The sequence below is a fragment of the Typopeltis vanoorti genome, chromosome 1 (genome assembly GCF_054136105.1).
Source record: "Typopeltis vanoorti isolate ZY-2024b chromosome 1, IOZ_Tvanoo_1.0, whole genome shotgun sequence".
NCBI classification, from domain to species: domain Eukaryota; kingdom Metazoa; phylum Arthropoda; class Arachnida; order Uropygi; family Thelyphonidae; genus Typopeltis; species Typopeltis vanoorti.
Window position 1 is genome coordinate 30,907,835 of NC_143549.1, and position 16,072 is coordinate 30,923,906.

At 33.3% G+C, this 16,072-nt stretch overlaps 1 protein-coding gene across 3 annotated transcripts in view; it reads right to left on the reverse strand.

The window, feature by feature from the left end:
• The window catches only part of cbc (protein CLP1 homolog), a 194,100-nt gene that overhangs the window by 28,247 nt on the left and 149,781 nt on the right, over positions 1-16,072 (reverse strand). For all 3 annotated transcript variants that reach the window (XM_090415421.1, XM_090415438.1, XM_090415432.1), the window contains exons 10-11: positions 13,050-13,188; positions 4,893-4,973 (exon numbers count right to left, since the gene is read on the reverse strand). In XM_090415421.1, coding sequence (XP_090271547.1) covers positions 4,893-4,973; positions 13,050-13,188 — 220 coding nt within the window. The remainder of the gene's footprint in view (positions 1-4,892; positions 4,974-13,049; positions 13,189-16,072) is intronic.

Here is a 16,072-nt window from a genome sequence, read left to right on the forward strand (position 1 = left end):
TTAAAAGAAATAAAGCCCTTCATGCCCCATATGAAAATAGCCACCCTTATCCATTCCACTAAAGACTAACTCCCTCCTCTCTCTCTCAGTTCCTGGTATGTATATAGTTTCCTGTTCATGCAAAGTTGGCTTACTATGAACAGACAGGAAGATCAATCATCATCTGCATAGAAAATAAATAAACACATTTGCAATCAATTCTATGGTCAACTGGACCTTGCAGACCATGCTCTAGATACCACTCTAGATAGAATGAACTGGAAGAAAAACACTACATTCCATTACAACAAATTTAGAAGACGTAGAAAACTGTTTTCAGAATCTGCACATGCCTTCAGAAATCAGCCTAACCTAAGTAAATATGGATGTACAAAACTTCCCAAAATTTGGAAAACACTAATACTTCAAGATCCCAGTTTACAATTGAGGCCTCAGCTTTAAGTCTCTAAGACTAAAGTTTAGTGTTGCAAGTTTCATACTGTGCTTTCTGATTATATGAAAGATGAAATATTGGAAGAATTAGTGTGTTTAATCTCAAGCCTTAACACACAGAAACTAATTAATACATATAATCTCCATATAGGTATATTGCAATATGTATCACATTGCCTTATAACTTGGGGGGGGAAGTGGTAAGACCTACACAGAATGCATAGGCACAAAATATAATCAGCTCTAAATTACAAGACCAATACTGAATACTAGAATGAATAAATGATGTAATATGCACTATTAGAATACTTTAAGAGAAATCATAATTTAAAAATAAATGTTATCATGAATCACTGTATGCAATTAAATATAATTTCATGAATGTTCATAATAATAAGTTCACAGTTATAGTTGAAATTTGAATTATGAAGAAGTGTTTCTAAACTTTCTTAAATATTCATGTGTGTGTGTGCAGAATCAGCACTAGGGTCTTTGCCACCCACATGAAATTTCTATCTAAGCACCCCTGTAATGATGCGGGCGTGTGTGGCTCTTTTACGATAATAAAAATTTAAATTATTTGAAATTTTTTAAATAAATTTTGACAGAACAGCCACAGTTGGTTCGCTAATTGTAACAAACCGGGGGTGTTTGGCTAGGCAGGATAATCGTTAAAAACCCGAATATTAAAAATTTCTCAAAAGTTAAAGCAAATTTTGATAAAGCCATTTCACTTTAATAGCTGAATATAATGATATAGGGCTTATAGATTTCTCACTGACCTCAATCACTAACAAAATTAAAATCAATTTTAATTCAAGTTAAAATTTCTTTGAACTAAAGTTTAAAAAATTCTTGTATTTTACAAGTTACTAAATTCTTAGTAACTTGAAAAAAAATTTTTAATAATTTTTATAAGTGGAACTATCTTTTAGGAAAATAAAAGAAACTCAAGATAGATGAGAAAATAAGAAAAGAATTCAGAAATAATTAGGACATTAAATATAAGTATTCAAAAAATAACATCTTTACAGAATAACAGAAAATAAATTATATTACATAAATATACTTGAAATTTTTTAAATTAAAATTTTAGGGTTTTTGATTTCATATTCACAAAATTAGAAATAATGGTCTTAACATCCAATTCCGCACATATATCATTTTGAATAGCTATTAACGCCAAACTAACAAGCCTATTTTGTGACATACATGTTCTTAACTAGGTTTTAATCAATTTCAACTTGGAAAAGGAACGTTCACCACTCGCTACGCTAACAGGTAAGGTTAATAGTATTCTTAAAGCAATTGAAAAGTTAGGGAAAGATAAATAATTGGACACAATAAAATTAAGAATATTGAAAGGGTTTTGAATATTTAAATTATCCTTCCGAAAAATATCCTGGAAAGCACATAACTCGTCATATAGTTCTATTGCATTTACGTCTTTATTGTCATTGTCCTTCAAGAGAATCTCTAAATCGTCACAATTTTTTTTGTAAACCTTCGTTATTAATTTGTAGTAATCAATACAAGAAATTGAAATGATCATAATATGTTTTTAGTTGTTCAAAACGTTCTATTAACGAACACATTGCAAGTCAAGAAGTGTATAAAACACATTCACTCTAAATTTATCTTCTGGTGATTGTGGCGTTTTGTCATGCTCGTAGTCAAATTGTCATGTCTTCTTTTGTCGTCGAACTTCCGTACCAGTTTTAAATTCTTGTTCTCCATCCACCTCTTCACTCAGTTCTTTTGCCGTTTTTAGAACTTCTTTAAAATTTGTATCTGATCGATACTCTTGTAAGAATATTTTTAAGCTTTCGATAGATTCTAAATCAAGTGTAATGTTCATATTTTTGTCTTGAAGCATTTTACTCGCAGGGTTTATTCTGTTAAATAAATCATGCCAAGTTATAAGAGAGCAAATAAATTTGTAGTCCTTTATTTTAGCACATAATGTTTATGCTTCATGCTGAGTTTCTTTATTAAAATTTTATTATTTAAAATTTCAAAAAGTGCATTGTAAATTTCTCCTAACTGATATTGTAGAGGACAGATTCCATTAATTTTACTTTCCCATTGCATTTCTGATGGCCGTTTCAACGTGAATGAAAAGAAATTGTATATTTCTTGAATAATTGCAAAGAAACTAATTGTATCTGCATACACCTTGGCTGCATCGTTAATGATTAAATTTAGAGTATGAGCAGTACATGGCACTTAAAAAGCTCGAGGATTTTTGTTCAAAAGCAAATTTTGGAGCCCATATTTTTTCCCTTTCATATTTGCCCCATTGTTATACACTTGACCTTGCATGTCTTCAATGGGAATGTTCCATTTTTCAGTTGTTCCATTATTGTTGCACATAAACCACTTCTTGTAGAATCTGATATATCTGCAAAACCTAAAAAGTTTTCCCTGATCTTGACAATTCCATTGTCACAGGAAACAAAGTGAATAAGAATGGTCATTTGTTCTGTTTTACTTGCATCAGGTGTGCAGTCTAAAATTATGGAATAATATTTAGATTTTCGAATTGATAATAAAATTGTATACCTGATTGAGTTATTAAAGTTTCCAATATTTCATTTTGACTGTCTTTAATCAAATAGTGTACTCTATTGTTTCGTTGTAGGGCCCTTCCAACATGATTTTCCATAAGGGGATCAAACTTTGCGAACAGTTTGACTAATTTTAAAAAATTGCCGTTATTCCTTTCATATAATTTATCAGACGATCCATGTAAAGCTAACGTTTGGCTACCGAGGAATTTAATCATTTCAATCAAGCGTTCCAAAACACTCGTCCAATGTTTCTTTTCAATTTCATACAGGCTTTGAGTCTGTCAATCAATAGTAGTTTTGTTTTTTAAATTTTATCAAGTTCCTTCCATTTTAAGAAATTTTTCATGTGAGTTAAACTAGTCTCATGTCTATGCAAAGTTGTACTTACATTTTTCCAATTGTTATAATCTTCTAAAACACTACTTGATTCAGTAGGCGCAAAAAGTTTGCAAAAAAAGCAAAAAACAGAATTTAAAGTTTCGGAATAAATGAGCCATGTTCTTGGCACAAGCTCCCCATTTTCCATTTTTCTATTATAATACGTGTCGCCAAATTTACGACCATATGTATCTCTGGGATATATATTTTTCTTTTGAACAGGCCCCATTTCAATTAAAACAACTCGTAATTTTTCATCAATATTTCCCCATTCACCTGGATTCTAAATTTACAGAGACCAGCAATGTGTTAGTTTCGTGGTCAACTACAACTAAACCTTCTCCTAACGGTTTTTCACTTAAATCATGCGTCTTGTTATCTTGTTCAATAGTTGCAATAGTACTTTCATGCAAAGTGGATGATGCACGGTTCTTCAACTCTGATTTCTGATGTATCGAGTTGGTTACAATCTCCATTAGAATATTTTAATATTTTAACAAATTTATTAAGAGCCCCAGTTCGTTTCTTAATATCCAATTCTTTCTCAGCATGATGCTTATGATTTCAAGCACTGGATAACTTTTTTTAATTTTTGATTCCATTTCTATTTTATACCCATAAGAAACTGTTACACAACACGACACAGAGACGAAATAATAGTTCACACTGCACTACTGTTAGTAACATACTGATATGAGTACCATATTACACAACACGACACAGACGAAATAATACTCTGCACTGCACTACTGTCAGTAGCCTACTGAGATGCATACCATATAACTGGTTAACTAGCAACAAATGTTTTGTACGAAAATTCATTTCTGCGCATAATGCACTGTTTCACTTCAGATAAACTGCAGTAGACACAACATTCTGCAGGCAAGCATTTAGCCTGCTCTTGCTGCAAAACTGTAAACAGCTGGCTGATCAAAGAGACGGCAATATAAATTTTTTTTAAATTTTTATTCAGTGTATCCGGCCTTATTTATTTTAATATTGATCATTCTAAGAATTTTTTATTTTTATGATAAAAATTAACTTATGAACCATGCCCCGGTGGCAGCACCCCCCCTTTGTAACGGTGCCTGCATGCCCACATCCGCCGGCCCTGTGTGCATGTCCATATTGCCAAAATGTTACACAAAAGTGCAACATTTTGGCAAGAAGGACTATAGTGTTTATTCCATGTTACTACAGCTAGAATGCACAGTTTAATTAATCTAATGTAACTTATACCTAATATACCCTAGGAAGAAATAAGGAAGCTACTATGTCCTTAACAAAAAACTGTTCATAAATGAATGATGAAACAATTTAATTTAGAAACTTAGTGTCATTTCAAAGTTTTATATCGTTCTTAATATTTTGATGAAGAGCCTAACATATTTGGGCAAAGTACTCAAACATGCTTCAAGTTTTCAAAAACAGTGAGCAATTTTTTTGCCTGTTCTCTGAAGAAAAGTATCTATTAACAGTTGGCATTATAAGTATAAATGGGAAAATACTTACCAACTTGCACCGGAACTAATTTTGTATTATTATCCTCTGGTTTCATACCAAGTGGCATACATGAATCAGGTAAGGATGGAGCTTTTAAAAAAAAATATTTTATTCAACAAAAACACTTTTCAACAGACAAATTCAAACAATATATACATTTAAGAAACAGAAATAAAAAAACAAAACAAAAAAAAAAGTTAAGCAATATAGTTGGTGTCCCCATTCCATAAACAAATGGGATTATTAAAAAAAATGCCACAGTAAGAATTTCATCATTAGTGAACAATAGAACCAGTTTCTTTTCTTTTAATAAAATCACCATTATCAATTTCCTGATATGTGGTTGTATAGGATATCCCCTATAACAATTTTCCTGTAAATTAGTGCATCAAGTGTCAGCACTTTGATATTGTCATATCTTAATGTTTTTGTCTTCTAGGGCACTTCAAAATGAATTAATTCACCTAGACCTTGATCTTCTACACCTTTTTCCTGCTTTCCGATTAGTATCAAATGCCTGTTTTTCTAGCTGTTCCTCTCCCATTCTGTTTAAGTAATCATACCACCTTAGATTAGCGCTACTCGTGTATTCATGAATGCTAACAATGTTAAGTTTCTTCTTAACATCTTTATTTTTAATATGATTCTACCATGGATGCCATCTTTATCCTGCAAAACTTGAATATCGGTGGTCTCAAGTCTTTGATCAACTGCTTTATTTCTAACTCAGCTCTCAGCTCCAGAAGCTAAAATTGGTCTGACACTGTCTTGCATATTGGCTAGTTTGTGTTTTGGCAAATTTCTCTTATTCCATGTAAATTTATTGAAATGGCTTCCTAACAAACCAGCTTTGCTTGTTCTGTTTGAAGTTTTTCTACTTGATTATACTATAAATTAAAGATACCAAGAAATTTTTTCCTGGATTAATCCTTTATCCAAGTGTAAGCAAACAAAGTTTGTGTCTGAAGTATTTTCAGAACTGGGGCAATGCAGAAGTCATATTTTCATATATGAGTAGCCAAAAGGTGTAACACATTATTTTTTTAATAAAGTGTGACACTGGCTCCCACTGATGAGACCTCAATAAAGGTCGAAACCAGTCTGTGTAGTGACCCTTCCCATAATCATAGCATTATATATGTCCGTAAGGATATATGCTTTGCATTATGGGATACTAAGGCAAGTCATTAGCTTCTATATATGAGCTATATATATTAGTTATATATATATATATATATATATATGCTTAAGGGGTGCTTAAGGGTCAAAGCTGTATAACTGAGAGGAGACCTCCACATAGCCTTTAAAGGAATGCGGAGAACCGACCAGGGCTTATGACCTAATGTCCAATCCTCACCTTCTCGTGGTGCACCCTGTTGGGTATCTACTTTGATACTGAACGAACGAGGATGGGCTGGCAATTTGGGATTTAGCCGACCAAATTGTATTCTTATTGGTTAAACCAAAATAAAAAATGATGGTACAACATGACAAAATTTCATGCCGGCTGGGGCGTCGCCCGGTTAAACAAGGCCCCCGTTGTTTTCGCCAGGGAACCAGGGCGAACAGCGAAAAGTCAGCTACTGGAACAAATCTGAAAACAAACCCCAACTCAACATCACCAGAGTTAAAGATCGGTACTATCAATGTAAGAAGCCTGAATGGCAAAGAAATGGAGCTAGCTGAGGAATTAGATAAGTACCAGATCGACATAATAGGGGTGACTGAAACAAAAAAGACCAAAACTGGTGAGATCTTTCTGAGCAATAAATACAAAATGTTATATTCAGGCAATGACAATCAAGGAAAAGAAGGAGTAGCCATAGTATTCAACACAAAATACGAGGCTAATCTTCTTGAATGGCAGTCAGTCTCAAGTAGAGTAATGTGGGCAAATATGAGAATGGGGAACTGGACAATGAGACTTATTTGTGCCTATAGTCCCACAGAAGGTTCTACTAAGGTAGAAGTGGAGGAATTTTTTGAGGCTTTAGAAAAAGCAACTGACACAATGAAAAAGGAAAAGTTGGTCCTTGTTGGGGATCTAAATAGCAGAGTAGGAAATGATTGTGAGACATACAAAAATATTTTGGGAAAATTTGGAGAAAAGAGCAAAGCTAATAATAATGGCAAATATCTGTTGGATTTCTGCTCAGGACATGGACTGGTTATTACTAACATCATGTTCCAACATAAAAATGTGCACAAATTCACATGGAGAGAAGAGGCTAGGAATAAGAAAAGTCTCATTGACTATGTTATTCTTGATAGTGATGTTTTCTCCTTGGTGCAGGACACCAGAGTGTACAGAGGATTTGAAATTGGAAGTGATCACTATTTAGTCTTGAGCAGGATAAAATTGAATTTCATATTGAAAAGAATAACATCTAAGAAAGTTTTAAAACGAATAAAAGTTGAGCAGCTCTCAGATGTGAACTGTAGACTAAAATACAGAAATATTATTGAACAGAAAATGAAAGAGTTCGAGAACAGGAATCAAACCTTGGAGATTCAGTGGCAAACTCTGAAGGAAACATTGATTGATTCTGCCAGAGAGGCATGTGGTGAGTTTGTGTGCAAGGATAAAAAAATCAGAACTCCCTGGTGGACACAGGAAGTTAAAGAGGCAGTGAAGGAAATGAAGAAAGCATATCAAAAGTTCCTGGCAAATAAGTCAGCTTTTACTCTTACAGAATACAGAGACAAATGTAAGAAAGCTAAACAGTGTGTAAAACTAGCTAAACAAAAGTCATGGGAGGACTTTGGCAAGAATATAGAAAATAAATATCAAGAAGGTGGCAAAATATTCTGGAGGTTGTTGAAGAAGCTTAGGAATGGAGGAAAGAGTGCTGTAAAAGGAATTAGAGATGATAAAGGTGAAATGAACAGGAGAAAAAGATATCCTTGAAGTATGGAGTAATTACTTTGAAAAACTGCTAAATGAAACAAGCAGTGATGATAGCACAGTGATAAAAAACACTGACCAGGCATGCAGTCAGGAATACATATCCATACTTGAAGTTGATAAAGCCATCAAAGGCTTGAAATGTGGAAAGGCAGCAGGAGTAGATGATATTCGACCAGAAATGCTGAAGTATGGTGGTATAAGAGTCTTACAGTGGCTGCACTGCATAGTTCAGAAAGCCTGGACAGAGGGACGAATTCCCGATGATTGGAGTAGAGCTCTCATAGTACCCATATATAAAAAGGGAAATAAAACTGAATGTGAGAATTACAGAGGTATTTCCCTACTGAGTGTTCCTGGCAAGATCTATGCAAGTATACTTGAGAAACGGTTGAGAAGAATTGTGGAAGAAAAGCTTGGTGAAGAACAAGCTGGATTCAGGCCAAATAGAGGCTGTCAGGATCAGATCTTCACTTTACGACAAATAGTCGAGAAAGCATGGGAATATAACAAAGATCTGTATTTAAGTTTTGTCGATTTGGAAAAGGCATATGACAAGGTGCCAAGAGAGAAGCTATTCAATACGCTGCAGTCATATGGTGTCAATGGGGCATTATATCAAGAAATACTTAGTCTTTATTTGAGTTGTGAGTCAGCAGTTAGAATTGAAGGAAGTACAGGAAGATGGTTTAATGTTAAATCTGGTGTGAGACAAGGATGTACATTATCCCCTCTGTTATTCATTATCTATATGGATCACATTATGAAGGAATGTGGTATTAAACCAGATATCAAAATTGGAGATGTTAATGTCAGCTCTTTGCTTTATGCGGATGATGTTATACTTCTAAATAAATCCGCTACAAGTCTGCAAGATTCCCTGACTAAATTGAATAGCTGTTGTAATAGATATGGTATGAAGGTCAGCAATAAAAAGACAAAGACAATGAAAATAGGCAGAATCATTGAAAATGTCAACTGTGTTGTGAATGGAGAACCTGTGGAACAAGTAAAACATTTCAGCTACTTAGGCACAATTTTTACTGAAGATGGTAAACTAAATATAGAAATAGACAACAGAATCAGCAAAGCTGGTATCGTGGGAAGTCAATTGAATAAATTCATATGGAATAAGAAAGAAATTAGTCGGAACACTAAATTAGCTGTATACAAGACAGTGTTCAAACCAGTTTTAACTTATGGATCTGAGAGCTGGGTCAGAAGTAAAACACTTGACCAAAGACTAGAGACCGCAGATATGAGAGTCCTGAGAAAGATTAGAGGCGTGAACAGATGGCATCAATGGCAATATCATATTAAAAATGAGGATATTAGGAAAGAACTTGACATTGTCAGCATCCAGGAATGCGTTAGCAGAGCTAATCTCAGGTGGTATGGTCACTTAAATAGAATGGGAGAGGAAAGATTAGCAAAACAAGTGTTCTCTGCCAGGTTGGCAGGAAAACGACCCAGAGGAAGACCAAGATATAGGTGGATTGATACGGTACAAAGTGCCTTAGACGATAGAGATATAAGATCTGATAATGTTGGAGTCTTGACAAGTAACAGACTGATTTGGAGGAAAATTGTAGATAGGAAGTTAGTAATGATGTAATTTTTTCATGTAGTACTGTCATATATATATATATATATATATGCATTCAGGAACATTGACTCGGTTGTTTTGATACATTATTATAAAGAGATTTAATGACTAAAACCGAGAATAATTGCAAGGCTTTAATGATATAAAACACTACTAGTTTCGGCTTTTGACAGCCTTCTTCAGGTGTCTTCTAAAAATAGGAAATAGCAATACAAACACTGAAGTTTAAAACTGAGAAGCACAGGAAAATTGTAGTACATAATTGACATGAAAAAAACGTATTTACATTTAAGTTGTTCTTTTAAACGTGGCATTGTTTGTTGAGTGCGTGCTTGCAGACTCATGAATGCCAGTACTGAACAACAGCAGAGTGGCTATCGGGGATGTTGTAGCTCAAAATTGTTATTTAAATGTTCATGATTAAGGATGATTTCTCTGCAGTCCACAATTTTTCTTTCAAACTCATCATGGCAACAAAAGATGCTTTCAGATCTATCCCAGCAAAAATAGGAAACAGAAATAAAAACACTGAAGTTTAAAACTGAGAAGCACAGGAAAATTGCAGTACATAATTGACATGAAAAGAACATTGTATTTACATTTAAGTTGTTTCCTATGTTCAGAAGATACCTGAAGAAGGCTGTCAAAAGCCAAAACTAGTAGTGTTTTATATCATTAAAGCTTACAATTATTCTTGGTTTTAGTCATTAAATCTATTTATAATAATGTATCAAAACAACCGAGTCAATGTTCCTGAACGGATTTATAGGCTACATGACAAGGCATCTCTAAATAATATAAAAAGAAGCTTTAAAAAAACACTGAAGAAGATAGGACTGAATGGTAACAGGTTAGTATTCTTAAAATGTTGTAAATTTCATGCAGTGTTTGCAGTGTTTTTTTAAAGATTCTTTAAAAAGAATCTTTAAAATCTGTTTTAAGGAGAATATAACAACACTATGTGCCAAAAAAAACTATCGGAAGGTAAAGTTAGATCTACTCAGCGAAAGAATTTCTGATACGAAACATACTCTGGCTTTTTTGTTCAACAATAAAAGATCTTTAGCTCAAAAGCTTGAAGAAGTTCTGGATAATGATAGTTTGCATGAGTTTTTTATGAATAGTGAAGCCCAAGCAACACAGATACAATATAATAACAAGATTAACCTTATTAGAAAATTTGAGAATCTTAAGAGGATGCAGAATACACTTGATTTTACAAACGCCCACATCAATCCTGACAAAGTTGTAATAAACAAGTCCTCTCACATTCTTACAGCATCCGAAAAAAGTATTCTCTGCAAAGGTCTTAATTTCATTCCTTCACCAAAATTTATTCCTAAGGAATCTCTCCTTACTAAAATAGAAAAGACTACTTCACTCCTACATACTCAAATGGCTAAACTCATTTGAGTTTAGCCATTTGAGTACGAATTGAATCCATTTTCATTAATAATAATGCGAAACCTCCTAGAGATAACATTTCTTTAACTGAACGACAGGATATAAAAAACCTGAAAAACAATAGGAATATAATAATATTACCGGCAGATAAAGGCAATGCTACAGTAGTCCTCGATTCTGAAGAATACCATAATAAGATGCTTCAATTACTTGAAAATAATACTTATTCAATACTACAGGAAGATTGAACACTGGAACTACAAAACCGCACAAACAATTTATTGAAAACAACAACCGAACTATCTCGCAACATTCGGTTTTCTCTACGTTCTCTTCATCCACTTATCCCATGTATTTATGGAGTTCCAAAAATCCACAAAGAAAACATCCCTCTTCGTCCAATCGTAGAAAGTATTGATTCTCCAACTTACAAGCTTTCTAAACATCTTGCTAAATACCTCAAGTGTTTTTCTAATAAGTCTTCATCCTTCGTCAACAATACCATGGACTTTATATCACACATTAAAGATATAACTATCAACGAGAATGACATAATAGCAAGTTTTGACATAGTTTCCTTATTTACAAATGTCCCTACATGCTAATATTACTAAAGAACAAATTATCCAAAAAAATGTTTGCTTTACTGACCCATTGCATTAAGTCTGGTTACTTCTGATATCAAGACACCATCTATAAACAGAACCAAGGTCTAGCGATGGGCAACCCTTTATCTCCTATCTTGCGAATATTTACTTGGAGAATTTTGAAACAAAAGATATATCATCCTTCTCATTTAAATCAAAACTTTGGAAACGCTATGTAGATGACATTTTTATTATTTGGAGTACGGCCACAACTCTCTCATCGATTTTCTTAATCATCTCAATAATCAGCATCCTAATATAAAATTAACAGTGGAACTTGAATATGACAATTCCCTACCATTCCTGGATATAAAATATTCACACTGCTCTGGAAAATTTAGAATCTCAATGTATAGAAAACCTACGCAAACTAATAGATATCTTCACAGTCAGTCCATCATTTTCCTCCACAAAAACTTGGAACTATTTCTACCTTGGGACGTAGAACACGCTCTCTTCTGAATGACCCAGATGAACTTCAAAAAGAAATTAATTACCTCTCATATGTCTTTAGACAAAATGGATATTCTGATAAAACCATTAAAAAATTTCTTCTAAATCCTCCTAGCCACTGCACTGAAGCAATAACAAACTTTAAGGGTAACATCTCCATCCCATACATCAGTTCAGTTTCAAAAAAATTAGCTAAAGTTCTTAAGAAGTACAACATCAGGACCTTATTCACTACACTTCCAAAAATCCGCTCGCTAGTATGCCATCCAAAGCCTCATCATCATAATCTGAAATATCCTGGCGTATATAAGATATGGTGTGATTGTAACATCCCTTATTTTGGTCAAACAAATAAATATATTGAATTAGGTATGGAGGAACACAAGAGAGACATCTCTTACAAAAGAACACATGCCAGTGCCTTGTCTAGTTATGTTCTTTTCTGGAACAATCCTGACGATGAACACCAGGGTCATTCAGTCTGCTGGGATAGACTTTGTAAACTTTGTTTGCACCTGAAGTATGATTCTTGATGATTCTTCCATTTATTTTTATTCCTTCTTCTTCATCCTCAAGTACCTCTCTAAGCATCTGCTCACTATAAAGGTTAAATAATAATAGTGATAATTTACATCCTTGTCTAACTCCTCTCTCCACCGGGAAGTGACAGTAACATAAAAAAATTCGAGAGAGGAAGAGCAATTATGAAAAAAGAGTCTATATATGGCAAGTAGTCAGAGAATGGATTGTCAGAAATGGCGATGAATGTTCTGTCAGTAGATAAGTTTAAGAAAAAGTATCATAAGCATTATGGTTAGTGATTCCCCACAATAATCACCTTGAAATCCATGGAAATGCCCATGTAGTAATAATACTAAAATTTGCTTACTAATACTACTTTCTTAAGTAGTAAAACATATCTTAAGTTTTACTACTTAAGATATAAGTTATATATATATATATTGTTCTGTATTAAGTTTCTATTTACATCATATATTCATACATTACACATTATATATTTTCAATAATTATATGTGTATTATTTTATTATAAAATTGATTCTCTATTAAATGCCTGCTAAAATAGAAAACTCAGTTTAAAAGTCAAATATTGGTTCATAAACTGAGAGAAACATATCCTATAGCACTTACCACCTATTTTATAGATTTTTACATCTACAAATTTTACATCAAATGAATGTGGAAATAAAGGTGTCCTCAGTCCATAAAAATAATCACGAACACGAGAATCTCTTGTTTCTGCTCTTATAGACCTACTTCTTTCAACCACCTATAGAGATGTAATTATTACTATTATTAGACTCCTGTACTGGAATATCACAGAAGAACATTCAAAGTTTTGAATGTTCTTCTATTCAGTTTTGAATGAATACAAGACCCTATATTTTGAACATAATTTTGAAGATTCATATGATAAATGAATTACCATGTAGCAATATTAAATTTATGAATTTTACAATTAAAAATAGATATAGACAAACAACATAGTATTTTGATAATGTGTAATTTCTATATCAAATGCTGTATGTTTTTAATATTCATTTCTATGCTTCCCAGCTGAAACATGAAACACACACCTCTTTCTAAAGACAATATGATGTTAAATTATAATGTTGTCTAAAAACTACAAGTAAAGCTAAAAGTATATACAGATGGACCATTTCAGCATATATCTTTAGAGAGCTAATAAAAATCTCAAGATGAAACATACTTGTTTCTGATGTGAGCAAGCTACAGCTGAGTAACCAATCTCTTTAAATTTTTATCATAAGAATTATTTATACATGACTATCATCAATATAGAAAACTTGTATAAACACTAAGAGCAGTTGTTATAGTAAAGTGTGTTACACTTAACACCATTTACTACTCTTGTATTTGAGTGAATTTTCTGTCTTATAACACTTAGTTTTATAAAACAGTGAGCCAACCATGAAGTTGCCTCATATGTTGGAGAGGGGGGAAAAAGGATTCTATATATATATATATATATATATTCTAGTCTATTTAAATGCTTCCATACTGTAACTGGAAGAACAATGGGACATTACACTTTCGATTGGAAAAGACCTAAGTTCAATTCTCATTACAATAACAGGAATCTTTATATGGACTTTTTCAACTAAAGGTGAGTTAGTCAATCTTATACAGAGGTATCAGATTTTTTTTTTCTCTTGGAAACATGGATTTTTCATCCTGCATACAGGCAAATTGGCCATGGTTTTTCATCCTACATACAGGATGAAAAAATCTGATACAGTGGTATCAGATTTTTTTTCTCTGAATACATGGATTTTTCATCCTGCATACAGGCAAATTGGCAATTGGCCATGGGAACACATGCAATTTACAGACAAAAAATACTATCAATCGGTAATGGGAGGTAGATGACACTGTGAGTAGTTGGAGAATTAAGTAGCTAAGACAGTGAGTTGAGTAGAGAAGTATGCCCTCCCATGGCTGTCCTTGGACTCTGTGAAGGTGTCATATAATAATAATAGTAATGAAAGTGGATGGAGTTCTGCTGAAGACTATCTGGTGCATAGAAGGAAAGATACAGAAACCTACAATAAATATTACAAATATAACTGTTACTACATTATATATGCATTCAGATGGACAGGGTTGAGCATAATTTCCATTTATAAAAATTCACATATATAATTACATACATATATATATATATATATATTTGAATATATTTGCCAGCCTGGTTGACCAAGTGTTAGCATATGAGCTCTCCAGCCAAAAGACTGCGGGTATGAATCCTGTCGTGGACATGGACTGTGTGAAAATACTAGCGTTGGTGTTAGGCAGTAGATGGTGTTGATGTATATAATGATGGTAGTTGCGGTTCGTTGTAGTTGGTGGAGACTGAGAGTTGTAGAGCAGGTGCCCTCCCTAGATGAGTCTTTGGACTCCCTGGTAGTGTCATGTAATAACAATATAATATGCATATATATTTGAATTTTTATAATTTTATCCACACACACACATTTGGAAGTATTTATCATGACTAAAACAGCTCAAGGAGAAAAAATAAAACATAATATTCTATATTCTTTAAATAGCATAACTAGTTTTGTCCTAGAAGATCTTCATCAAGTGCATAAACACAGAAAGAGAGGGGAAAAAAAATCAGAGAAATACACTAAACATTACAAGAATATCATTGTCAGTATATTAAAAATGGATTGCTTTCATTTGAAGTAATTCTGGATCTAATTGTATTGTTGAGAATATGAGCATGGTGGTGGTGGCTTTGCATTCATCTCTTTGATTATTACTCTACAGCCGAGTTGGCAGTAGAGTAATAATCTAATATGTCATAGCAGATTTGCATTAAGATGAACAGAGATGAGAATACAGTAGTCCTCCCTTTTCCACAGGTTCGCTTTCTGCAGTTTCAGTTATCTATGGTCAACTCTGGTCCAAAAATATTAAATAGAAAATTCCAGCAAAAATAATCCATAAATTTTAAATTGCATATCATTCTGAGTATTGTAATGAAATCTTGCACTGTCCCACCCAGGATGTGAACCATCCCTTGGTCCAACATATCCATGATGTACTGAATGTGCTACCCACCCATTAGTCATTAGCTGTCTCTGTTATTATATCAAATGCTACAGTATTGCAGTACTTGTGTTCGAGTAACCCTTATTTTACTTAATAATGGCCCCAAAGTGCAAGGGTAGTGATGCTAGCAATTCGTATATGCCAAAGAGAAATTGTAAAGTGCTTCCTTTAAGCAAAAAGGTGAAAGTTCTTGACTTCATAAGCAAAGAAAAAAGATTCGTATACAGAGGTTGCTAAGATTCCATTCACATTCACATAACTTTTATTACAGTATATTGTTATAATTATTCTATTTTATTATTAGTTATTGTTATTAATCTCTTACTGTGCCCATGTATGTATAGGCACAGCAAGTTCAGACAGTAGGGTTCAGTACTATCCACGGTTTCAGGTATTCACTAAGGGTCTTCGAACATATCCCCAGCGAATAAGCAGGGACTACTGTAATTTTCATAGATTCCAATATTTTTCTCTCAAACTCATCCCAACATCTATATAGGAGCTTCAATCTATCCTATTTTACCAGATGTGTAGTAGTTTGTTCATCACAGGATCAGCAGAATTAAAAACATGAC